Consider the following 25,599-nt stretch of genomic DNA (forward strand, 5'->3'; position numbering starts at 1 on the left):
ATGATATTAATGTGTAGAATTTTTCTTTGAATTTGAGCATGCATTCTTATCTTTGGGCTCCAAACTCCTAAGAGCGCAACCCAAATCACAAATCAATGTCGCTGTCATCCATTGATAGCTCAATTTGCACGTGTCTCAATCTGCTTTCAATAACACGCAGAGTTCTGTGCAATCGTAAGTGACCAATCCTTTATTCAACATTTCTACGCACAAATAAAATAAGAGTATTGGGAGTAGTACTATAGATCAGCCTCTTGCAGCAGTATACTCTTTACACATCTTATGTGGCTTCTGACTTTTTTTTTTTTTAAACCAATACGTGTGTTTTGATGCAAAATAAAACAAAAGGACGTGCGTTTTCACTTTTCATCTCCATTCGAATTGAAAAACACTACCCCTCAGCCGGTTCACAATCACACGCTCCACACTCTACGTGGAAAAACCGGATTCACTAACGAGTGAATCGGTTTTGCCCTAAACCCCGCTCACGCCCCCGATCCTCCCCCTCTCTTCAGCAGGTCATCTCTCCTCTTCAGCGGCGAGACCTTCATCTCCCCCTCGAAATCTGCAGCTCCCCCTCCATTCCCTGGGTTTCATCTCCCCATCAGCCGCTTCTTCATCTGGTCTGAGTCCACCCTCCCTCTTCTGCAGCGAAGAGACCACCCCGAAACGACGAGCGACGAGACCACCCTCCCTCTTCTGCAGCGTTCTTCATCCCTCTCGACCACCCCGCGTCCAGAGATCTGCGGAAAAGAACAAGAGTCCAGAGATCTGCGGCCACAGAGGACTTTTCCTCACTCGGGTAAAACTAAAAATAATATGCCAATGCTCGATTAGTTTGGGTTTGTGATGGAAAAATACCTGGTGATTGTAGTCTGGTGATTGGTTTCGCAAGAAAATGAGAACCCAGGTCAGCTAAGACTCTATAGATGTAGGGTTTTGTTAGTTGGGTCCCAAATAACTCAGTCTGATGGTTTTACTTAAACATTTTTTTCTATTTAGTAACTTTCTTTAGCAATGTATGGAGCATTAGAGATTGTCCTTTCTGAGTCATTTCACCTCAGTATTATCCCGGGTTTTTATTTTTCCCTGGGTTCTCGGTTTTATATGGTTTAGGTTTTCATACTCAGCATCCATAAGAATTTGAAGAATCTATTTCGAAATACAGAGGATGTAGTTTCTTGTCATCTTTAAGTTTTCCTCATCTCTGAACCCTTAGATGTTGGGTCAAGTGGTAAAAGCCTTGGGTTGGGCGTATGCTCCCCTAGTTCTAAGGTTAAAATCTCCTTGGGTGCAAACAATCTCTAGAGGCCATCGAACTGGGAAATTTTCCTCTTGAATTACCTGAAGTGCACTTGCGGAAAACTCTTTGCCAAGGGTCTGTGCAGCCCCGGAATTAGTTGGGACGATGCTTCCGGACACCTAGTGCCAATAAAAAAGAAGTATTCCTCATCTTTGTACGAAGGCCTCCATTTGGTTTTTAGAATGATCGAGGGAAAAGAACTGAAATAAAAAAAATGGATTTTCTTTAGCAATCATTGCCCCTTATTTTCCAGCTTGTCCATAAGACTTGTAGTAATGCCATTTGCATGATTTTTTTTATTGGCACCGGGTGTCCGGGAGCAGCGTCCCGACTAATCCCTGGGGTGCACAAGTCCTCAATAAGGAGTTTCCTGCAAGTGCACCTCGGATAATTCAAGGGGAAAATCCTCCAGTCTAATAGCCCATGGAGATTATTTGCACCCAGTGGGATTCAAACCTTAGACCTGGAGGCAGCATACCTCCAAGCTCCAGGCCTTTACCACTTGAGCCAACCTCTAAGGGTTATTTGCATGATTACTTTATCTATAATAATATCAAATTTAGATCCTTTGTTTCAAACTTGGAGTACAAAGTATATAGTTTAGCCTAGAATGAATGGTTCATTAATTCTGTGTTTATATGTTCAAGGTCCTTATTTTGTTTGTCTCTCTCTTTCTTTAACTTCAAATTACATGTACTTCAAAGTAAAAGAAAATAAGTAGCTGATTTTACATCATATTTGCATGGTACTTCGTAGTGCCACAAAGAAGTTTGATTGAACTGATTAATTTTTTTTTATTAATCATTCCTTTGCAGATTTTGTAGTCCCTAGTTACTTTAAAAAAAAAAAAGGATTTTGTACACCATAGTTGGGTTGAATACTCCCAAAAGCTACTGGGGAATGTTGTAGATCCTGTTTTCGGGGTTTTGGAGGCTAGTAAAATGTTCTAGACCAACCCTTAGGTGTTGGCTTAAGTGGTAAAGGCCTTGGTCTTGGTGGTATGCTCCCTCCAAGGTTCGAATTCCACTGGATGCAAGCAATCTTTAGGGACCATCGAATTGGGAGATTTACCCCTTGAATTACCCGAGGTGCACTTGCAGAAAACTCCTTGTCGAGAGCCTGTGCACCCCCGGGATTAGTTGGGAAGTTGTTCCGGACACCCTGTGGCAAAAAAAAAAAATTGTTCTAGACCCTACCCTTGAACTACCGCTCTTTTTGCAATGACTTTCAAATTATCAAAGATATCATTTAGCCCTCTAATTTGAAACGTAAGATGTAATTTATTCTCTCGGTAAGATCTAACGGCTAAGACCTTACATGATCTTAATGGTTAAATTTTTAAAAGATGGGGAAAATTTTAGTAGGAGTTGTAGTTTGAGGGGACAACTTTGTTAGTTTGGTAGTTATTGAAAAAGAAGTGGCAGTTTGGGGACTAAATTTTTTTCCCTTAAAATGTAGTTTTAAGCTTTGATATATATATATATTCCACTTTTTTGCTGAAATTTTCTTGTTGCAAGGGAGAATATAAATTCGAAAGCTCAAAGTATAGAGAATGTTCAAAAGCTATCCAATAGCAAGCGTCTTGAGCCTAAAATTTTAGTTTTTAGTGACTTGAGGATAACTGGTGTTAAGGTATATATTGTTTTCGTATTTAATGGAGACCAGTGTCTAATTTGAAGTAAGGACATGCAATGCAATTATACAGAACCTCAAGGCAAATTGCAATTATTTTCTGTCTATTTCATCGTGTGTTTATAATATCATCAGGAAAAAAAAAAATAATTTCTGCTTACTTGCAGGTACCAGTTTTGCCCAAGTTGTTGTGACAACAGTTCTGAAGTTTTAGTTTGTTGATTTGATTTTTCAATGGGGGATGCGGAAAATGCCCTTCCTCTTTCAAAAAAGAGGGCCGCTGGAAGGGAACTCACTAAAGATACTGCTGGTCTTGATGATGAGGAAGATGCTCCTGAACAAGAGACTGGAACTTTCAAGAGGGCCAGTGAGGAGGTGCTGTCAACCAGAAGAATTGTCAGAGTTCGTCGAAATCAGACCACATCAACCCCCTCTTCCAATCCATTTGCCGGGATTCATTTAGTGCCTCCTACAGAGTCCAATGCAACCTCAACTGTTACCAGTGTAGCACAGGCTGCTGATGTGAAGACGGTTTCAGATGATGTAGATGGAAAAGATGAGGAAATTGAGCAGTCAGAGAGCAAAATCAATGGGGCAGAGGATGAATCTTCAGCAGATAAGGAGAATGCTGTGGAGAAGGAGAACAGCAATATTGGAATCAAGGCAGCTGGACCTGATGAACAACCGGCAAAAGAAAATTCTGAAAATGAAGAGAAGAAAGAGAAGAAAGACATTGAAAGCGAAACCGTGAATTCAGGTGAGGAAGGTACCCCTTTGAGTTCATTCCAACAGCTTTCGAGCAGCAAAAATGCCTTCACCGGCCTTGCAGGAACTGGAATTTCCACTTCTACCTTTTCCTTTGGTTCTATTTCAACGGATGGATCAACACTCAGTACTGCTTCTGTGTCTCTTTTTGGAGTGAAAGATGACAATCCTTTTGGTCTGGGCCTCTCTAATAATGGAAGTTCTTCAATTTTTGGCACTTCGGGCGCTTCAACTGTTTCGAAGAGTGAGGGAACTGGTTTTCCATCAATGCAAGAGGTTGCGATTGAGACTGGGGAAGAACACGAGGAAGTGGTTTTCACTGCCGATTCAGTGTTGTTCGAATTTGTCGATGGCGGTTGGAAGGAACGTGGGAAAGGCGAACTAAAAGTTAATATGTCCACAACTGGGACTGAAAGAGCCCGAGTTCTTATGCGAGCCAGAGGAAATTACAGGTTAATTTTGAATGCTAGTCTTTACCCGGACATGAAGCTCACAACTATGGAGAAGAAAGGCATCACTTTTGCCTGCATTAATAGTGCTAGCGAAGGAAAAGATGGTCTTTCTACATTTGCTTTGAAGTTCAAGGACGGTTCCATAGTGGAGGAGTTTCGAGCTGCTGTCACCGCACATAAAGGTAAGGTGTCGACGGTTCTGAAGAGTCCAGAAAACTCCCCCAAGGCTTCTGATGATTGAAAGGTGCTCCCCTGTTGTACACGGGGTGGAAATCCTTTCTCCCCTTGCAAGAGAAGTTGATTCAGAATTCGGAACTCCTAGTCCGTCTGTCGCAGAGTTTACAGAGTCTTTTCCTTTTTGTTGTAGTTCAATTTCAGTGAGGAGAAATTCTGTTGACGTCATTTTGGATAAATCTTGGTTCAGACTGCATAATTTGAGCTTGAAAGACATTGATGTTGGTCGCAGATTTATGTAGTTCCCTAAATCTGGGTTATATTTCGAGTTGTAATATCATATGTTGGATATCTTCTTGCTCCCAAAAATCAAAAAGTGGATAACCAGATTGCCTTGTTGATTGGATTGGAGTGATTTCATTGTATTTCCTTCTTCTTCTTCTTTTTTTTGGCATTGTTAATGGTTGTCAAGTCCTCGGGTTGGCTCGAAACCCGAGTGGTAAGGATCTTGATCTCATCTTATCTTTGTGGTATGTCTCCTTTGGGTTTCAGATCTGTACCTTTAGATTCAAACAATTTTCAGAGGCTACGTTCCAATGGTTTACCAAGGCATAAAGAGAATTTCTTGTAAAATATGGTTGTCCTTCGTTTTTCCTTTTGTTCTCCCCATAATACCAGACTACTACGACTGCTATTACACACAGATGAATAGGGAACACTTCTGATTGTTGTAAATAATATTCGGCTTGTTGACCATGTGTATCTGGCGCTTTTTTAGCAATTTTAATATTAGTTGCGTGTCCACCATGTTTTGTGCATGTTTGTTTGTAACGTGCATATGTACTATGATACTCGAAAATCTGTTCACTTTTTATTTCCTTGTTTCCGTATGTTCTTGCATGGCTTGACGTCAGTGTAGATTGTAAAAAAAAAAAAAAAAAAAAAATTCTTGTAAAATAAATCTAACGTATTACATTAATAATTAAGTTATATCAGCTGTGTAAACTTCCTTGTTTAAAATTTATTTATTTATTTTGGTTGGGATAGGGGGTTTCGAACTTCAGATCTCCATTTTGAAGGTTAGATGTTATGTCAATCACGCCATTTGGCCCTTGTTTAAAATTTATTACAGACACTTATGTTTGAGAATATCTAAAATCTCAAAAAAAAAAAAAAAATTAGACAAGCAAAATTAGAAAAAGAATATACATAATAAAATCGAAATGAATTTAATAAATTAAATAGGAACAAATAAATAGTTCCATGTATATGGTAATACATGGATGATAAATTAAGCTTGAAGCTCACAATATTCAGGACAAGATCTTTTGATAATATACGATTTCTGGGCACTCCTAACTTGTGTAATTATTTGCGTCACAACAACCAGAAACCAAACTCTTAACTCCTAGGCCCTTGAGGAGGAGTCTGACTCTTGCAAGTCTTCGAGCAATTTTCCATACAAATACCCACTTGATCTCCATCTACGAAATAGAACAGAGCAAAAACAACAAAATAAATACCTTAACAAAGACCAGATTATTGGAGAGAGAGAGAGAGAGAGAGATACTTGGGTGTTTTTGGGTGCTGATTTTGGAGCACTTGGACTCAGCACAGCGAACCTTACAGGAAACAATGCGCTTCGCTGATTCGTTGCCGGATTCAAATCGAGTGAATGCGGGCTTCATGCCTTTTTTCAAGCACTTGAAGGAGCACGAAAATGGAGGCTGGTAGGAATCCAGACAACAGAGACTGAAGCAACTTTCATACTTCTGCTTATCGTAGGCTGTGGAATCCTTCACAACCATCCCCAGCATCAAACAAATCACCACAATTGCTACTGATCTAAGTCTCGTTTCCTCCATTACTCTTTCTTCTTCTTCTTCTTCTTCTTCCTCTTCTTCTTCTTCTTCTTCCCACTAATATGATTTTCCAATTAAGTTGAATGATGCCTCGTCTGTTGTGTATTTCAATGAATTGGGAGAACCAACCGAGGAACTTAAATATGGCAGATAACTGAATTCTAGAACTTTGCTTACCTAAATGACTTTGTACAATGTGCTTAAAATAGACAATTGCATAATTTGACCAACCTAACTTCTATTTACATACAACTGTCTATTCAAAACAAACATGTAACTAACTTACTAATATATTAGTCTACAACTAATCAACTCAACCACAATCAGTTAGCATCTTATCTTCTTGCTTAGAATCTTCCAAACTAAGTTCCAGCCGGCTCAATGGTAATGTCATTTAGGCCATTGCCTAAGCCTTCACTTATGAAAGGCTCTCAAAAATAAAAATGAGGTATTTAAAAAAAAAAATTTGAAAAAAAAAACCATTTCATTAAATAAAATTTTAAATAATTTTATATTTTTTAATATGTGCAATGCCCCATAATACTAAATCTAATATTTAATACAAATTACAATGAATTATTTATATTTTAAATATTTTTTTAAGAACTTGCAAAATTGAGATAAAAAATTTGCATTGAAGCCTCATTTTACGCTGTTGTATTAAATATAAATTAAAAAAAAAAACTTTATTTAAAGATTTTAAATAAAATCTTATTTTATTAAAAATTTTGAAAATTATTTCTTATAATAATTTATATTTTATTATATTATAATTATGAATGACTTACTTAAATTTTACCTTAAGTCGCAATTTGTATTGAAGTGCCCTGCTAAGTTACTAACTAATCCTCCTATCCAATACGTCTTACGCGTTTCAATACTAACTAATACGTAATTGTATTCCTTTCATAAAAGAAATGCATCGACATGTAATTTAAACTTAGAAAGTACTATTTTGATGAGTTCTGAAAAGATATTTTATAAAATAACATGGCAGTATCACGTCATCACGATCAAGTGTTAATCGTGTACATTGACATGGATGCCATGTTAATAAAAGTTAACCCCAATGCTAATGGAATCATTGAAATTATTATTCATATAGAGTTATTGTCATCATCTCAGTCGTGGCTCATCATGATTCTTAAAAGGGGTATCTTATCCAATTTTAACGATTTAATTAAAGGTTATTTGTAATAATTTTAACTTTAGAATATAATTCAGCCGCTTGTGAGAATGATTAATTGTAGAGGATCCTATTAATTTGTTTCACAACAGATTAGAAGTGTCGAATTAAAGGAATTCAATGAAATCATAAAAAAGTTTATTGGAAGGAAAAAGAAAAAAAAAATGTTAAATGTACTTAAAAAAAATTATAAAATATTTATTTTTATATATGTCAGTTATTGACACGTTGAAAATTTTAAAATTTAAAATTTAAAATTTGAATTTAAAAAAGAATTAATAAAATAAATTTTATAAATAAAACTGTAAATTTATATAGCAATATTAAAAAAAAAATGTAATTATAAAAGTCAAGATGCACTTTTTCCCAGAACATGAAAAGAGCAAGACATGAGATAAGGTAAAGCCGTCAAACAACGAGATTCCTTTATATTTTTATATTATCGATAATGTAATTATTTTGAGACCTATTTTTATTTGTAAGATTATTTTATTAATTTTTTTTTGAAATTAAGTTTAAATTTTAAATTTTATAATTTTTAATATATCAATAATTTACATGTGGAGAAATAATTTTTTTATAAATTTTTCTTAAATATTTTAATGTAATTGCTATCACAACGTAGAAGAATTAATAACTTGATTCTCTTGACTTGATCCAATAATTTTATTATATTTAATTGTACTTGTTACATGTCATATTTTATATGGATGTCATTTAAATAAATGATATATGAAACGTAATTTTAAATATCACACGTTAAAAACAAAAACTCTAAATATATTATAAAAAATTCTATAGTTTAGATTATTTACTTCATTGCCATAATTGCCACCAAACTTGCCTTTCTACTATGTTCATGGCATTATGCTCATGAGCGGTGCTACTCTGCCGCCCAAGTAGCACCTCTCGACGTTACCGTTAATTATAAAATTAATTTTTTTTTTATTTTTCTATTCACATTTTTTTAATATATTTAAATATTTTTAAAAAATTAAAAAAATACATCAATATATTTAAAATCACTTTTTTCATCATTCGGTTAAAAAAAAAAATCAAGAAGTCAAACCGAACGGTAAAATTTGGGAGGCATAGTAGACTTTTCCTTATACTCACCGATCTGGTGGGTTTTGTTAGGTCATTTATGACATTTTTATTGGGCCCAGCCACACAATTTATAATTAGAGTAGGTCATTTATGGCATTTTTATTGGGCCCAGCCACACAATTTATAATTAGATTCTCCTAAAATTTAATATAAATAGATTAGTTGTGTTTAGATAATAAGGTGATCATATTCTGTAAATAGTAGTGAAAAAGTAATGAAAAAAAATATTAAATAGTAGTAAAAAGTAATGATAAAATAATAAATAGTAGTGATGTGTTCTCACCATCCAAACGATTTATAGCTTTCAAAAAACAGAAATAATATTTGCATTCATAAAATATGCAAGTGCGCACTCATTTTGAAAAATGTGAATATATATGAGATCCACATGAAAAAAAATTAATTTTTTAACGGTAAATCTCACTATTTTTCTAAATGAGTGCGCGACACTTATACAACTCATCACTATATCTAGTATTATTCCTCAAAAAATATGAAACTATAGCCATGGGGCAAGCAATGCTCTGCAAAAATATGCTCATCTTGGATTAGGTACTTCCAATTTGGACTGTGGTCATTGTTGGGCCGAGTTATTTACACTTTACATGTCATTATATTGGTTAGGTGGGCTTTTCACTATATCCGTATATGAAAAAGTCTAAATTCAGTCGCCTGGAGTAAGCGTCGGGTAAGCACCGCTGACATGGCAAAAAAATTGAAACGTACCGTTTTGCCCCCAACACGAACTCTCCTTTACTCCTTCCCTCAGTTTCCATCTCCCTCTCTGCATTTCCATTCCTCTCTTCTTCTTCTCTATTATGCCGTCCTTCTCTCTCTTTGTTTCTCATTTTCTCTCTCTTTCCATTACCAAACTAGCCTACATATCTCATTGTGTTTCTATCTCTATTTCTTCCTCTCTTTCTCAATATGGTCTCTTTCTATCCCTACCCCGATTTCTCTATCTACCCTATCAGTTTCTCATTCTCATTTTCTTTTTCTCTACCCCTCGGCCAGATACTCTCACTGTGTCCATTCTCTCAGCGCAGTGAACACCAACAATAACAGCAAGGGTAAACAAAGAAGAGGAGCTTCGCCTAAACGAAGACGATGGTTGTGTTGAATTTTTTTCTGTTTATTTTTTATTTCTTGGATGTAGATCTTTTTCTTGATTTGTGTTAATTAGAATCGATTTTTTGTTGTTGGGTTTCTCAACTGAATTTGAAATTTGTAGACCTCATCGAAAAGTATTGGATGTAGATGCGAATGTTCGAGTAGCCTTGTTCTTTAATTTGGTAAAAATATGCAATTTCTATTGTTGGAGCTGTTAATGTAGATATAATTTGAAGAAGATTGTAATATCTTCAATCCTTTGTTTGGGGGTTTTTTTCTCATACAAGGAAGACTACGGTTGTGTGGGGGGAATTTGTTTGTTTGTTTGTTTTTTTATTTGTTTGTTTAATTTTTGTTTGTCGGAGTATAATTTTTTGGTTTCTTGTTGGGAGGCTTCAAGGGATGGAGGCGCTTTGAGGGAGGGAGGCGATTCAAGTGGATTTCAACTTTAAGGGAGGGAGGAATGGAAACGCAGAGAGGGATGGAAAATGAGGGAGTGAGGGAGAAGAATAAGAAACGGGAAGGTGAAGTATAAATGTGATGTATTCTTGTTGGCGGCTACAATGGACAGACAAGCTAACTAATTCTTCTGTATTCTGATTTCAGCCTTGATCTTCTTCTTGGGAATATCAACTACCTGGAGTTAATTTTTGTTGCTATTGACGAGGAAATGAAGATACCCCCAATGAAAACAACAAAGAAGACGACCTCTTTATGTTTCTCTTCTATTTTTATTTTGGTTTTTTATTTCCTTTATATATATATATATTTTTTTTTAAAACCGTTTGCTTGCCGTTTATATAGAGCGACTGTACGTAACAGTTTTGATCCATATATTGGTCAGGTGGGCCTTTCATTATATGTACATATTATATTGGTTACTTGTCATTATCTTTGTTACATCCTTGCCAGTTGTACTGTCTAATGCAAAGCAAAGCGGGTGAACTTGGGATCGCAACGTTAGTTTTTTTTATTAATGCTTACATGGCATGAATTCATTGGTTGTTGATACAGGCTTCGGATTCACCTTAACTTTGACCGTTGAACGAGTGACGAGTGACGAGTGACGATATCAGAATCTAGAAAAAGAAAAATGATAGATTCTGACCAATCCCAAACACCCTCTCATGAATTTTACTTTTGAAAATAGATAAAACTAGCCTCTGCTATATTTTTTAGATTAAAAAAATAATTTTAAATATATTGATATATATTTTTAAAATATTTAAAAATAAGAAAAAATGTAAATAAGAAAATTAGATAAAAAAATATTAATTTTACATTAGCGGTCACTTACAACAGTAAGTTGCAAGCGACACTTTAGAGTGCGTTTGGTTACCAAACTCACCTCAACTCATCATTACATCTTTTTCAAATCTCAAAATAAAATATAATAAATAATTCAATTTTTTCAAATTTTAAAATAATAATAATATTAAAAAATAATATTCTAATAATATTTTATCATCACAACTCAACTCAACTCACTTCAACATCCACACACACCTTTAGTGTTACTCTTTCAAAATATATCCCTCTAAAGTAAGATATGCACTTCACGAATAGTCGTATTTGAATGTTAAATTAAATTGGTATGATAAAATATCAAATATTATATTTTAATTTATTATTATTTTAAAATTTAAAAAATTTAAATTATTTATTATATTTTATATTAAAATTTTAAAAAATTATAATAATAAAATAAAATGAATTGAGATTTAAAAATCAAACGAAAAGCTCCCGTCCAAAAACCTCTCATTCAATGAAAAATAATTTATATAAATTTTAAATAGATAAATTTTATATAAATTTTTATAAAAAAATAGATCTTATCTTAAAAAATATAAAACAAATTATTATTTATTAATAATACCCAATATTTTACAAAAGGCTCCTTCAATTGCTGACGACATAACCGGAAATCCAAAAATCCTCTCAAAATCTAGGGTTTCACGGACGCTACCCTTGAGATCCCAGTAATCTATTATTTTTCATTTTTTTGGGCTTCTAGGGACTTCTTTTTCACAAGATTTTATCTAATTGGTGTTTGGTTCTCGAGTGAGTTGGCTAGGGCTTCTGCTCGTTTGGATTGCCGGAGAGTTTTTTATCAGCTGTTTCGGTTGTACAGGGATTTTAGGGGGATTTCAGGGCTTTTTCTGGTATCGATTGATTTATCGTTTTCTGAGATTGGTGTTTTGATTTCCGAGAAAAGATTTTTAGGGTTTTTTTTGGAAGGAATTGATGGCTACGGCGGGTGAAGAAGAGTTAGAGTATGAGAGCGATCCAGAGGAAGTGAAACGGTCGCTGGCGATGCGGAGGCGAGAAGCAAGTGATGACGAGGAAGGCGAAGGAGGGGGGAGAGAGAAGCCGAGGATGGACAGGAGGGTTGTGACTCATTCGGACGAATCGGACGGCCAGGGCGGGGTCGCGGAGTACGAGGATGATGAAGAACTAGATGAGGAAGAAGAACAGGAAGACGAAGAAGATGAAGAAGGGGAGGTTGAGCTGGATGGGGATGCAGGGGAAGAAGAAGAGGAGTTATATGGGGACAGAAGGATTGAAGGAGAGACACGTGTTGGTGGTGGGGACGAGTTAGTGGTTTCAAGGTTGAATGTTAACGAAGCGCACAGTGATGAGAGGATGTCTGCGGACGATTTGGCAGAGGTGCAGGGAGAGGATCGGGGTGAGGGGGAGGAGAAGAAGGAGAATGAGCCCTTTGCGGTGCCCACTGCCGGGGCTTTCTATATGCATGATGATCGGTTTAGGGACAATGCCGGTGGTCGACCCAGGTATATTTTGGTTTTGGGCTCATATTATCGGCTCAGGCATGATCTTTTTCTATAACGTATTGGAATATGTTTGGAGTCTAGGTTTAATTTGCATTGGCCTTGATCTATAACAGTTTTATATTTTTGGTATTGACGTTGAATTGGCATTTAGGCGAAAACAAGTTGTCAGAATGAAGATGTAAGCTTGTTTTAATAGTTAAAAAAATCTTTCAGTGGTGATAGATTATATCATGAGTTCAAATATTGGATTAGTTTAAGATTGAGTTGTAGTTTGAGGGACTTTTGTGCTACCATTTGGGGTATGTTAAATGAACCTCAAATTAGTTATTGTGAATATGCAATATATTTGAATGTTGATTGTTCCATAATCCTAAAGAAATTATAGCTTGACTATTGAAAGACACTTACCTAAAAAGTGCGAATTCATCTTGTTGTACTCATACCCAGTTGCATTTTCTGGGTGGATTAAGCACCCAGTTGTATTTGATGCCTACTGAATTCCTGCTAGGGTTGAGCAAAAATCCGATTCCCACTCTGAATCCGGCTCCGCTACGACTCTGATTTCTTTTTTAATTTTCAGTCGGAGTCGGAGTCGCTGGACCGACTCTGATCCAATCCGACTCCGACTTTACCCTCTGACTCCGATATTGTACATATGTTATAAAAATATGTATTTATCTATATATTTATCATATATACTAGTATAGTTATATAACTAGAACCGATATAGCTAAATTCAATAATGTACTAGTATGAGCTAATTATTATAAAATAATATAATTATACTATAATATAAATAGACTAATGATAGTTTAGTATATTTAAATGTCATAGTTTTACTACCATACATAATCAAGTATAGAAATAAGTTAGATGCTAGCATTTAAATAAGTCTGGTATAATAAGTTAATAACACATACTAATTGACTAAAGTATAATGTAACTCCCCAATGAAAGGCCCAAACCACATGACCTATACTCCAAAAGGACTAGATACAATTGGAGCCCCATTGGAACCTTATAAAGAGCAAGAACTTCTCCTTCTCAAGCAATGTGAAATCTCATACACCACTTACCCTTATCCTTATCATAAAGGATATCACATATAGTAACATGGAAATGAGACACTAGTATATAATTAAGTTAAAAATAAGTTAGACATTAGTATAATAACATGTAATACTAATGTATAATAACGTGTAATTAGACACTATACTATAAGTCTTGTATATAAATAAATTAGACACTAGTCTAGAAATAACTAATAAGTCTAGTATAATAAGTTAATAACACAATACCAATTTGTTAAAATATAATAACATGTAATTAGACGCTAGAAATAAGTCTAGTGTAGAAATAAGTTATAAATAAGTCAGTCACTAGTATAATATAATAGCATGTAACACTATAATATGAGTCTATTATAAAAATAAGTTAAATATTAGTATAGAAGTAAATTAGCAGTGAATGATTTAATTTTAGTTTTTAATTAAATTGAAATTTGAAAGCTCACAAAAAATTCTTTTTTAAATGGGCTAAATATGAACCTAAAAAAAAGAAGCTCAAAGCTGAAAGTCCATATCCAACTCCGATCCGACAAGTCGGAGTCGGATTCGGATTTAGGGGAATCCGACTTCGACTAAGTCGGTCTCACCTCTAATTCCTTCCCCTACCCTGGTTTCTATCAAGTGATATTGGAGAGACAAATATGAAAGTATGCTTTAGGGAATGTTTGGCAAAGTTTTTCATTTTATCTCATCCCATCTCATTTCTTTCCCAAACATCATTTAAATGCAAATACTTTCAAATTAATAATTACAATTTTTTCAAACTAATCATTACATTTTTCCCAAACTTTCAAATAAAAAAACAAAAAACAATTAGTCTTTTCAAATCCCAAAACAAAAATAATATTAAAAAATAATATTCTAACAATATTTGAATTTTATAATATTTTTTATTCAACTTTTTCTCTCTCATTTCGCAAAACCCAATAAGTACTTAACTCAAATTATCTCACTACTATTCACAAATCATCTTACTACTATTTACAAAATTCTCATCTCATCTCATTCGCCAAGTATCCCCTTACAGTTCAGATAAACTATTATCCTGTTTTTGTTTTTTAATGGTTCGCCTTTGTGATCTAGGCCATTCATGGTAACCAATGCCTTAACTCTGTTATTGCTTTGTCAGGCGCACACATGGTGGAAGGAGGTTGTGGGAGTTGCAAGATGACCGAAAATGGGGGCATGATAAGTTTGAGGAGCTGACTTTTCAGGAAAGGCATTATGAAGAGGTGATGGTGTTAAAAACTTGTGATCTTCCTGATGGATACTATTTTAATTGTTCCTCCCCCTGGTTTCTTTTGCCTTTCTGATGCATGATTTTAAAATTATACTAGGGTCGGATAAATTCTAAGGGTCATTATCGAGGTCGTGGCAAAAATCAAAGTATTGACCGAGGGTACCCAAGAGGGAGTAGGTCTAAAGTGTATAACAACCAAAGCCAAGCACCTAAGAGTGTGAGAGGAAGAGGGCCCAGACGATTTGAACCCACATTTAAAAACAAAAGTCAGGCACGACCAACTGAACGAAAACAGTAAGTATAACATTGACCTCAATGGCTTTCAGTCAATGTTTTCTCACATCTCATCAGGTTATGCATAAAATTTGTTATGTTTGCTGATGTTTCAGATCTGGGAAGCCTCCTGAGAAAACGTCACATGCTAATTCTGGGAGAGCTTTCATGCCTGTGTCAAGTGTGGAATCTGAATCTGTTCCTGCTAGGAGGCAAGTGTTCGCATCAAGTTTGAATTCTGCTTCTCCTCCATTTTACCCTTCAGGATCTTCCAATAAAGACATCACTCTGATGCATAAAAGAGATGTACAAGCTGGTAGTTCCAACAGGAGTTTTCACCCAACTGTTAAGGATGATGGTTCTTCTGTCCAACAAGCAAATGCATCGCGTCGAGGGAAGAACATTGCTGAATCTGTTGGCATGGACAAGCTTTTTATCGATGAGTCCATCAATCCAGGTGCTGGAAAGCCTATGACTAATTTGCAAATTCCGCTTTCTGGATCTTCCTTCCTTAGTGTTACTCAATATCCTCCAACCAGGCCTCCGGGAAGGGGTTTAGCTATTGCAGGACAGGTGAGTTATCAACCCGCTCCTCCTCATAACCAAGTCAATAGAGTTTCTCCTTCAAAGAATTTCCATGCTCTTCAGAGAAGTCCTGCTCAGAGCAGAGTTCAGCCTTCTGTGCAAGCTCCTGCACAGCAGGCAAGCCAGCGTCCTGGGAGTGGTTCTCAAGCATCCTCCCCACCAAAAACAGGTCTTTCAATAAGTTCTTATGAACCCAGAGAAGCTGAATCTCCTTCAGAATCAAGTAAATCCAAAGTTGCATTGGTTGGAAATGGAAAAGTCAATGCTCAAAGTACTGGGAGGGGATCTGTTGTGTACGGTGGGGCTCAGGTTATGGGAGCTACTGGGAGCATGGCAGTTGGTCATGGTGATCAAAACCTCCCCGGGGCTCCAGCATTTTTGCCAGGTGAAGTTTCTTGGATCTCATCCTCAATTATTAAGGGAAAAAAAGGCCAGACAATAAAAAAATCTCTGGAATGTTATACAAGGAACACTCATTTTTGGATTGCTGTTTTTGGATACACTCAAGTGTTAAAAGTGTATTTTTTTTTATCATATATTAGTTATTAAATTGTGTAGGTAGTTTTAAAATTATTTGTTGGATGTGGATTAGTAACTAAATTTTTTGTACCTACTTATCATGCCATGGTTTTGTGAGGCATTGGGAACAGCTTTACATTTTTTGATAAGTGGAACAGCTTTACATTTATGTACATGTATGTTACTGCAGAGTTTATGGAATCCTTGTATATTTGTTTTTTCCTTTCTTTGTCCTACTTAATTCTTGTTCTTATCTGGTTTGGTTTATGTGCAGTTATGCAATTTGGAGGCCAGCATCCTGGTGGTATTGGAGTTCCTGCTGTTGGCATGGCGTTCCCTGGTTATGTTCAGCCACAACTTGGTTTGGGAAATTCTGAGATGACATGGTATGTTAACCCTTTCGTTATAATCTGCAGTTTCTTCTGTGAGTCGTCTTGTCTTCTTTGGATCTTCTGTGTTCTGTGGACATGATTTATTATAATATTAATTAATGGCTAATTAAAAGTTCTTTGAAGTATTACCTATATAAAAAAAATCCTTTGGAGTAGGAAATATGCATCCTGATGAAGTGAAACTTATGGATTAGCTTTTGGAAATCCCTTCTATTTTACAACTGAAAGGAGATGTTTAAACAAGAAACTGATCGCTTTTGGAGGCTAGAGAAATGATAGAAGTTTTGAAGATCGTGAGCGGACAACGGATGAGTTGAAAGCTTTCTTTTTTAAAACTGTGTTCTTTTGGGTGGGGGCAGTAGATTTTAATGTGTCCATGAGTTTCTTATTTCGGTTGTAAATCCTAGTTAGTTATTACTCATGTATGCATCCCGTGTACTTGGCTATGCCTAATATATTATGAATAAGACTTAGGGGAGGTTTTGATAGTGAGTTGAGTTGAAATGAGATGAGATGAGAGTTGAAAGTTGAATAAAATATTGTTAGAATATAATTTTTTAATATAATTTTTATTTTGGGATTTGAAAAAATTGAATTGTTTATTGTATTTCGTGTGGGAGTTTGGGAAAGTTGTAATGATTAAATGAGATAAGTTGAGATAGTTCTTGAATCCAAACAAGGCCTTATTGATTACCTATATAAAAAAAATATTTTGGAAGGGTAAGAGTGATGATCATTTTTATGTTCTTCAGGCTCCCGGTTTTGGCGGGTGCAGCAGGAGCTTTAGGGGCCACATATTGTTCACCCTATGTTGTTGATGGTGCTTATCATGCTCGCCCCACAGGACAGACATCTGCAACGGGTGCTTCAAGGTTGGTAGCATGTTTTCCATGTGCTTGATTATTTACAATGATCAGAGATGGTATCAATGTTTTGTTTTGTTTAACCTGGTAATTTGTGTTTGTTGAAGTGTAATTTGAGGCGTTTCTATATGGTTATATTTCCTTTAGTTTCTAATGCTAGCTTGTTAGTTGAATGTTGTCTGGTGGAGATACTTGAAGATACTTGAATGTTGTGGTGGAGATATCTTTAAAAAAAATGTTGTCTGGCAGAGATATGGTCAATACTGTGACTCTATCATGACTACTTGTTTGGCATATGGCCATTGTACACATTTTATGAAAGTTGATACTTTGATCATGCTGCTATTGACTAATGTAATCGTTCCAACAGCATTGCAGTGTTCTTATATTGTATTTTTTGGTTCCTTTGTAGCCAAGAAAATAATTTGAACAAAACCAATAAGGAATGGAAGCCTTCACAGAGGCCTGGTAAGATATTTTCATCAACTCTGTAGCCTTGCACTTTGGTGTCATCACTAATTCCTAAATATATCATTATTTTTTTTAATATAATTTGTTGTCAATGTAACTTGTTACCCTGCAGAACCTGGGAATGATGAATTTGGGCAGCGACAAAATAAGCCTCGGAGGCAAGTTGGAATACTTGTTTTTGCTGCCAAATGTCTTTGCCACATCCACTCTGGTTAGGGTGGAGTGGAGGAACATGATCTCTTGTGTTGCCTCTTAAAATCTTTTAGTTTTCCTTTCCTGTCCTTGCAGATACTCGGAGATGAGCTTTGGCCAGTGAAGTACATAGATACTATGGAGCAGGTTTTAATAAGCAGATAAAGGTTTACTATCACCCAATAGAGCTTTTCTGTCCTTTGGGTGCTGCAAAAATCTGAGTTGTGATTGCTTGGTGCTGCAGGCCTTTCTCCAGGCCCTATGTGATCTCTAGCTTTTGTTTTAGGGCACTTTGGGCCGCAATGGGTTCCATGACATTTTAGGTAATCAATCTTGCTGTAATTAATGCATTTTATTTTTCTTTCTAGTCATTTATTATACTTATAAAAAAATTAATGCATTTTATTTCGAGATAATCTTTATTTTATAAAATTCATATTTTGTGTTCTTGGGTATTAAAAGATGAATTTAAAAGTTTGCTGTGCTAATATCCTGAGATTTTGTACTCTTTTCAACACGTTACATGGTTATTCAGTAATATAACTCAAATCTGAGACTTCAACTGTGCGTTTCATGGTATACTACCCTTCTCCTCCTTTACCCCTTTCTCTTTAATTCTCTGCATTATGGGCAAGGCCATTAGGATCAAAATCATGATTCGATCTGATCGTATTTTAGAGTTGATCATCGTGTGATTAAAGTAATAATCGATTATTTCTACCTGCTTTTTTTTACTTTGTCATTGTGATTAATTTTCTACATGTTAATTGCACCTGCGTTACTATTTTTGTCTCTGTGCTGACCCTCTTCTCTCTCTCCCTTTTTGTTGTAGTTATATATGGCAAACACCTGCTCATGCTGCACTAAATAACTTGAGAATATTGCGGCTTGACGGGTGGCAGTTCCTTGTTTAAAAGTGCGGTAATGATAATCACTAAACTTATAGTCTCGCTAGTTGGCATTGGATGAAATTGTGATAATGTCTTGTTATTATTGCTTTCAGGTTTTCTTATGGTTTGGTTTTTTAGTGAAGCTTGTGAGAAATGTAGGGTGGCTTCCAAAGATATAGAGAAAGGCAAAAAGAACAAGATCTATTGTGGAGCAGCTGTTTGATCAGTGGCGTTAATTTTTTCTATTTATTTAAAGGGTGTGGGTTTAAATTTGTTTCTTCGTGACAAATAACAATTATTTTGAGAGGACCTTAGACGAATGGGATTTTCTCCATTAGAGGATAGTTGCTGGCAATGTTGCAGCTAAGAGTCTTAAAGAGTACACCATGGGAGTGTCAGGCTGGTGTTTAGTATTTGATGTAATGGGTGGTGGGTTACTGATGTTTTAGCCGACTATTATTTGTGATAACTGATGTCTCTCTAGGCAATACAACGCTTGGCTATGATTTGTTCTATTGGCCTAATTTTATTTGCTTCTAGCTTTGTGGGGGCAAGCTATTTGACATGCAAATCTACAATGGAGAGTAGGTGGAGGACCCCTACCTCTGCAACTACCTAGTGAGGGGTGGTCGCGCCAAATTCGAGTGTGGAGTTCGAACCTATTATTTTTAGATTTTGTTGTTTTTAAGAAAATCTATTTTTATTTTTATAAAAAAAAAAAAAAAAAAGTTATTTCATTCCGCATGGATTAGTTAATAGTTTAATTTACGATCAATAGAATGTATTCCACAAAATTTCTGGGCGAAATATAAAAACAAAAAACAAAAAACAAAAAAACAGAAGGCAAGAAGCTTTACGCCTACATTCTGCAATAACATTTAACTTCCCATGTATCAATGAAAAGTTTCAGTATTAGAAGCTAATTGTCCACGACGACTATTTACCACAATTAGAACTCAACAACTACCATCTTTCTTTTCTTTTCTTTTTTTCGCCGCCAATTCTCGGTTACAAGTAGAAAAAGAAGGGTGTCAGGAGACAGAATACATAGGAGAGAACTCGTTGGTGGGTACCTACTTCCTACCGTTGCTTAAAACATCAGTCATCTCAATGTAGAGCTGCTAGTTCGACAAGCTCTTTGTATTCATCCGAGACGTAAGATTTCACCTTGAGCGTGGGTTCTCCACCTTCCTTTGTAGGAGAAGCGTACTTCAATCCAATAACCGTTGCCAGACCTGCAAAAGGTATGATACAACAAATCTCTATTACCTACACGGGAAATGGAATTACATGAATGGATATTTCGTAAAAAGTTGTAACAAATCATGATGATTGAATATCAAAGGAAAGGGAGGCTAGCAAAAGAAAAAGCAAACCAAACTTTGTTGCCCCACATTCAGCTGCTCACCATAAAGGATTTGAATGCAAGATTTTCGTACACTATCAAGGAACTTTCTTTTTTAGTAAGTTATGCATGTGGTGGTCTTGATCCTATGACCACACCCTCCAACACATTCTCAAGGATGCGTCCATATATTACGAGAAATATTTGTGACATGGAGTTCCTAACCCAACAAAATCAACACAAGAGAATACTCACTTTCATGGATGCGTCCATATAATAATCTTTCGCCTTTCCAGTACTCCAGGGGTCTTGTCCTGATCCTGGTGCTTCGCCTTACCCCAGATTTCCATAATAAACCAGCTCCTAGGAAGACAATATACATCCAATTAATCCAACAAAATAACCCAAAAAAGTTTCAGTCAAACATTTGAGATTGTTAGAAATGAACACCTGCAAGGCTTTGCCTGTGAGAAAGCTTTTTCCTTTTGTGTTCTCTGGGCTGACGTGATTTCACTTCAATATGCTCATTCAATGATACCTTGGTACTTTCCTGGATTTTTGCATCAGGAGGCAATAAAAACAACTTTCAAGCATAGCATATAATATCAAAAGGAGAACCAACCGTAAAAAAGCAAATTGTTCTTTTGGACACAAATATTTTATCAAATCTAGATACGCCAAGGTTGTCTCTAGGCCTTGAACCAAACGGTAAAGGGATGGGGAGAGGTGTTAGGCCATAAATATTTCCCAGAAAGAATAAAACCTTTATGGCAGATAGAAGGCATAAAATTTAACTAATAAATTACTCAAAATTATTTGGACTCAAGAATAAACAGAGGCGAGAGAATTTAACGTAAATAATGAAACAAACATCCAAAATTCTTGACTGTTACCCCTTACAGGATTCCTAATTCTTGATTGCTCTAACTCCATTTTCAAATAGAGCACATAGGACTTTAGATTGAACAATCAACACTCACTACAACATCCAACTGCCTATTCACTTGAACAATCTATGGAATCGGAAAATCCCCTTTCAATCATCAATTTTGTCATAAAGTGAATGACCAGATTATTAAAAAAATATATAAATGTTGAGGTATTTTGGAGCCAATCCCAATTTAACAAGAGTTAAAGCTTAGTTAAATTGGGTATAAACAATGATACACGGAAAACTAACTCAAAATCAAAATTCATGATCCATCCTCTACTACAGCACCATGTTTCCCAACTCAAGATCAATTTCAACACCACTCAGAAACAAATGCTAGAATATGAATATACATGTATGTATAAAAGAATGAATGAAAGGAAATGAATAAGGAAAAATGGTAACCTCTTTATGCTGTTCTGGGATGTTATTTGAGGCTCTGTAGAGTCCATGTACTGCAGGGTCTTCAATGACAAGAGGACTTGATTGATCTGATAGAGAAGATGACAAAAGGCAGTGAGGCACAGAATAAACTAAGTTGAAACCATCTAAAGCACAAAACATAGAATTATAGTGGACAGGAAACTGAAATTATAGCTGCCTTACAAAATTTAGGATTCAAATTCATCAAGAATGAAAACTTTGCCACAGAAAAAAAGAGAGCTTATTTTGGACATAAAATAGTTCATTGATAATGTGTTAAGTACCTATTCTCCAGTTCCATTTACCTTGTCTTGGTTGAACTAGTTGATCAAGGGTAACAGATAATCAACATCAATTTGTAACACCCACTTTCGAGGGGACAAACAACCTTTTGACAATCTAAATGGTTCACATAAAATCCATCATGATCTGAGTCTCTCGCATCTATCAGAGGATTAGGAAGTCACAATGTATCATATGGTCAAGTTTATCTCTTCAGGACCTCCTTGATTATGCTGTGGGTTAAGAATCTAGCTTAGAGGTTCATTGTATTGCTTCTAATAGTCTAGACAGTGCTTTGTCCTCTTTTCTTCATAGAACCAAACAATGATCAAAATCAACTCCTGCATCCATTACTAGATAAACCGTACTAATTTAACCCAAAAATCCAAAATTTAGTTATCGGCCTCTCACAAGTATTTATCATAATGTGAAAACAGATAAATGTGATCATAAACAATGGAGTCTGAATGTAGTTTGAGTTTTTCCTCACTTGAATCAGCCACGATACGATCGGGGTTTTGAGCCACTACTTCCACAGTTCCTAGCATGTCTTCCACCTGAATTATGTCACAGTAAAAATACATGGCATTCAAATTCAAAAAATAAAAATAAAAATCATAATTGAAAAAAAAAATAAAAACAAAAAAGATTCACCTTTTCCTCCAAGTTATTGGATCCATTTGAGTGCGGATAAATATCAGCATCATGCTCACTGAATTGCTCATCTATAACTTCATTATCCATATTAGTGCCTCCATTGTTATCCAAAATGCCAACACAAGTTCCACTTGAACTGATATCAACTCCAACAGAAAGTCTACTTGACTTACCTTGCACAACTGTTTGAGATGTACAATTAAAATCTCCAATAGCCACCTCAGGTGAACATGTTTTAGCAGTTGCAATGTCACCTTCCCCAAAATCAGGAACTGAAAATGGATCACTTGAGGGCTTTGACTGCAAAAGTCGTCTCTGTAATAATGATAAGGGAGAAAATGGACTTCTTGGGGGTGTGGGTGAAGCTCTGTGATGAACAGAGCTTTCTGCCTCATGTATCATCTTCACGGGTGTTTCACTGCTAATTCCTTTTAACAGATTACCTATGTCCATTAGAGCATTCCGAGGCTTTGGCATGTTTTGCCTTGAAAATTTCGCATCGGTCTTTTGAAAACCTTGCAAGTCTGGGAGAGTTAACTTCTCTAGATCAATGGGTTTGATCTGCAAGCGCTTCTGTAAAAGACTGACTGCTGCATCCCCTTCCAGATCTTCAAAATTACCAGATAGCAATTCATCCAAGATTTGACTAACTTTGTTCTCTGGCTCATCCATTGAACATATTTCAAATGCAATTAATCATGATATCAAGCATCTATTAAGAAACAAAAAATGGGCAAAATGGAGAAAAAAATGGATACTAGTATAAAATGCTCAGGTTATGTCCCATATACCTGGGCCTTTGTTCTTATGATCAATAAAATTTTGTTTAGCGATAAAAAAATAACATCGACTAGGTTGGCTGACTTTACTATATAATCGTGCCCACTTACCATCTAATTCCCTCTCTTGTAATGCTAGATTTTGGTCATTTTCGCATTGTGAGATGGCATTAAGTGGGCTCACAATGCCTGATTCAAATGTCTCTTGAGAGGTTACAACATTCTCATTATTCTCGGAATTCACTGATGAATAGCGGTGCTTGTATCTAACTGACCGCCTGGGTCATAAAATAATAAGGTTATTCCACATAAGTTTTTTTAGTAAAAATAAGCTACAAGATAAAAAAGCATAGTGGGGATCCATGATGAAACTGATGATCATACCCTAGGATCCCTGGTCGACGCTGTCGTGCAGTTGTGGATGGGTTGCGCTGATCAAAATCCATTGACATGCCACCAATCTGCTTCTGTAACTCTCTGGTGGCATCTAAGCACCAATTACACAGTAAAAAAAGTCTTATCCATATGATTGTAGGATGAGTTCCAGAATATAAAGAGACTGCAACTTACTTTCAAGTCGTTCATAGGCTGAGAAGAACTCCTCTGGGTCTTTTAGTCGATCGATGTCCAAATTTGGTTCCAAAATTACAGCAGGCTGACTGTGAAATGAAGATATGACTTAGGTCATCTGAAGACAAAAATAAAAGCAGCCACTTTTTTTATGAAAATTAGACAGCAACTATGAGCTTACGTTATATCAGGCTTTAAGGAAAATCGAGCCCGCTTTCGGCCTAAGGCTGGCCTTCTTTCTTGGAGACCTTCCTTATCCTTTGCAGCAACTACCTTTTTCTCTTCACATTTGGCAATTTCAGAGTTCAGAAGCACTGAAGCATCAACAGTAATAGTTTTTGCCTGCGCTAGAAGTTTACTGGGACTTTTTAATGCCTGAAAGTGCAGGAAAACCAAGAAATGTGATCATTTTCTTGTGAGTAAAATGAAATTATGGCACATTACCATGGAATTATGGCACATTACCATGGAATTATGGCTACACTGAAGTAACCTGCTCTGTATTTATGCTTACTTAATAAGGGGATATCCATTGTGGAATAAACCATTTGGTGGCAAGAATTCTGAAAAAATAATAAAGAATGAGTTCAATCCTAACCCTGTATTCTTCAATTTAGGTGCTTCATTTGATTGATGAGAAGACTTGCATTGATCCTTCATATATCAACTCAACTGAGCTAGATAACTGTTTTAGGCTCTGGATGTGACTGAAAGCAGCTTCTAGCTTTCTCAGATTGCAAATAATTAAAACAAACAAGCAAAGACCATGACTCAAACGCTCATTTCCTTGATTCTTCTAAGAAATTATGACAAAAATCCAGCCTACATTTTTCCAGGTCCCAGATATAAAAAAAAAATAGAAAAGGTCCTAAAATTTCGCCTTCCTCCCTTCTCTAATCCATTTTTTTCTAAGCGATCAAAGAAGCTCTACGTTTTTTCATCTGAAAATATGAATGAATAGAAGTGCCGAGATAAAAATAGCCACATCAATCTCAGTTAATTTTAATTTGCAATATCCTCAAAAGGATAATAATAATAATATTATTATTATTAACAATGATGATGAAAAGTAAACCTCGAACTTCCAGCATACTTTATCAGGCTAAATTTCTCAGAACCAGTCTGGATTTAATTTTAAACTCGTAAACTAGACGAAACCCTAAAAGTCAAGTTCGATTAGTGGAGATTAAACAAGCACAGCGAGAGAGAGAGAGAGAGACGCAAGACTGGACGACAGAAAGTACCATAGTCTTGAGGCGGTTGTGAATGGCGTCAAGATCAGCGTCGGGTTCGTACGACTTCAACGGCTCGGGCGCCACTCCAAATGTCCTGGGGAAGAGGCAGAGACCCGAGTAGGCTGAAAGCGGATCCAACGGATCAGAGCTCCGATATTCGGCTACCATTTCCGGCGTCGGGGTTTGGAAAGAGGAGCCGGACGAACCGCACCAAGAGCAAGCGAGAGACTAGAGATCTAAAGAGAGAGAGTGGGGCCGGAGGGATGTAATTCGAAAAGAGCGTGGGCGGGAGGGAGTGTCTACTGTCGCGATATTGTTGCCAAGTGTGGCACTGCCTGGCCGTCTGCCTTGAATTTTCTCTTTTCTACTATTTTGCAGATGTGTCCCTGCGGCAACGGTTTTTCACCTAGCATCCTCGCGGTACTAAAGTATCTTAGATATTTTGTAAATAATAATAATAATAAAATAATATAATATTAAATAATAATAAAAAATATATAAA

The 25,599-nt window shown here is 36.0% G+C and overlaps 4 protein-coding genes across 9 annotated transcripts; 2 read left to right on the forward strand and 2 right to left on the reverse strand.

Annotated features, from left to right (window-relative positions):
- The first annotated feature begins 409 nt into the window (after positions 1-409).
- On the forward strand, positions 410-4,725 carry LOC121247770 (nuclear pore complex protein NUP50A-like). Of its 3 annotated transcripts, none has more exons than XM_041146208.1 (2): positions 410-802; positions 3,103-4,725. In XM_041146208.1, the coding sequence occupies exon 2, from the start codon at positions 3,170-3,172 to the stop codon at positions 4,391-4,393; it is 1,224 nt and encodes a 407-aa protein (XP_041002142.1). In that variant the 5' UTR covers positions 410-802; positions 3,103-3,169; the 3' UTR covers positions 4,394-4,725. The 3 variants fall into 3 exon arrangements, with proteins under 3 accessions (XP_041002142.1, XP_041002144.1, XP_041002143.1); XM_041146210.1 differs by having other exon boundaries at positions 467-910; XM_041146209.1 differs by lacking the exon at positions 410-802 and adding an exon at positions 1,632-1,823.
- Positions 4,726-5,554: 829 nt separating this feature from the next.
- On the reverse strand, positions 5,555-6,455 carry LOC121247778 (thionin-like protein 2). The gene is made up of 2 exons (XM_041146223.1): positions 5,897-6,455; positions 5,555-5,810 (listed from the first exon to the last, which is right to left on the reverse strand). Exons 1-2 carry the CDS (start codon positions 6,189-6,191, stop codon positions 5,728-5,730), a joined length of 378 nt encoding a protein of 125 aa, XP_041002157.1. The 5' UTR covers positions 6,192-6,455; the 3' UTR covers positions 5,555-5,727.
- Positions 6,456-11,491: 5,036 nt separating this feature from the next.
- LOC121247766 (protein MLN51 homolog) lies at positions 11,492-19,390 on the forward strand. 3 transcript variants are annotated; one of them, XM_041146202.1, is made up of 12 exons: positions 11,492-12,383; positions 14,580-14,682; positions 14,788-14,984; positions 15,080-15,933; positions 16,342-16,453; positions 17,212-17,331; positions 17,735-17,790; positions 17,906-17,951; positions 18,082-18,152; positions 18,230-18,308; positions 18,818-18,906; positions 18,989-19,390. In XM_041146202.1, the coding sequence occupies exons 1-9, from the start codon at positions 11,836-11,838 to the stop codon at positions 18,107-18,109; spliced, it is 2,064 nt and encodes a 687-aa protein (XP_041002136.1). In that variant the 5' UTR covers positions 11,492-11,835; the 3' UTR covers positions 18,110-18,152; positions 18,230-18,308; positions 18,818-18,906; positions 18,989-19,390. The 3 variants fall into 3 exon arrangements, with proteins under 3 accessions (XP_041002136.1, XP_041002137.1, XP_041002135.1); XM_041146203.1 differs by having other exon boundaries at positions 15,080-15,536; positions 15,612-15,933; positions 18,082-18,308; XM_041146201.1 differs by having other exon boundaries at positions 18,082-18,308.
- Positions 19,391-19,742: 352 nt separating this feature from the next.
- LOC121247780 (centromere protein C) lies at positions 19,743-25,492 on the reverse strand. 2 transcript variants are annotated; one of them, XM_041146225.1, is made up of 13 exons: positions 25,345-25,492; positions 25,107-25,306; positions 24,044-24,237; positions 23,863-23,951; positions 23,677-23,779; positions 23,404-23,570; positions 22,687-23,190; positions 22,511-22,581; positions 22,347-22,413; positions 21,557-21,642; positions 20,671-20,770; positions 20,476-20,583; positions 19,743-20,110 (listed from the first exon to the last, which is right to left on the reverse strand). In XM_041146225.1, the coding sequence occupies exons 2-13, from the start codon at positions 25,263-25,265 to the stop codon at positions 19,983-19,985; spliced, it is 1,776 nt and encodes a 591-aa protein (XP_041002159.1). In that variant the 5' UTR covers positions 25,266-25,306; positions 25,345-25,492; the 3' UTR covers positions 19,743-19,982. The 2 variants fall into 2 exon arrangements, with proteins under 2 accessions (XP_041002159.1, XP_041002158.1); XM_041146224.1 differs by having other exon boundaries at positions 22,511-23,190.
- Positions 25,493-25,599: the final 107 nt, after the last annotated feature.

Source organism: Juglans microcarpa x Juglans regia, chromosome 1S, assembly GCF_004785595.1.
Source record: "Juglans microcarpa x Juglans regia isolate MS1-56 chromosome 1S, Jm3101_v1.0, whole genome shotgun sequence".
Lineage (NCBI taxonomy): Eukaryota > Viridiplantae > Streptophyta > Magnoliopsida > Fagales > Juglandaceae > Juglans > Juglans microcarpa x Juglans regia.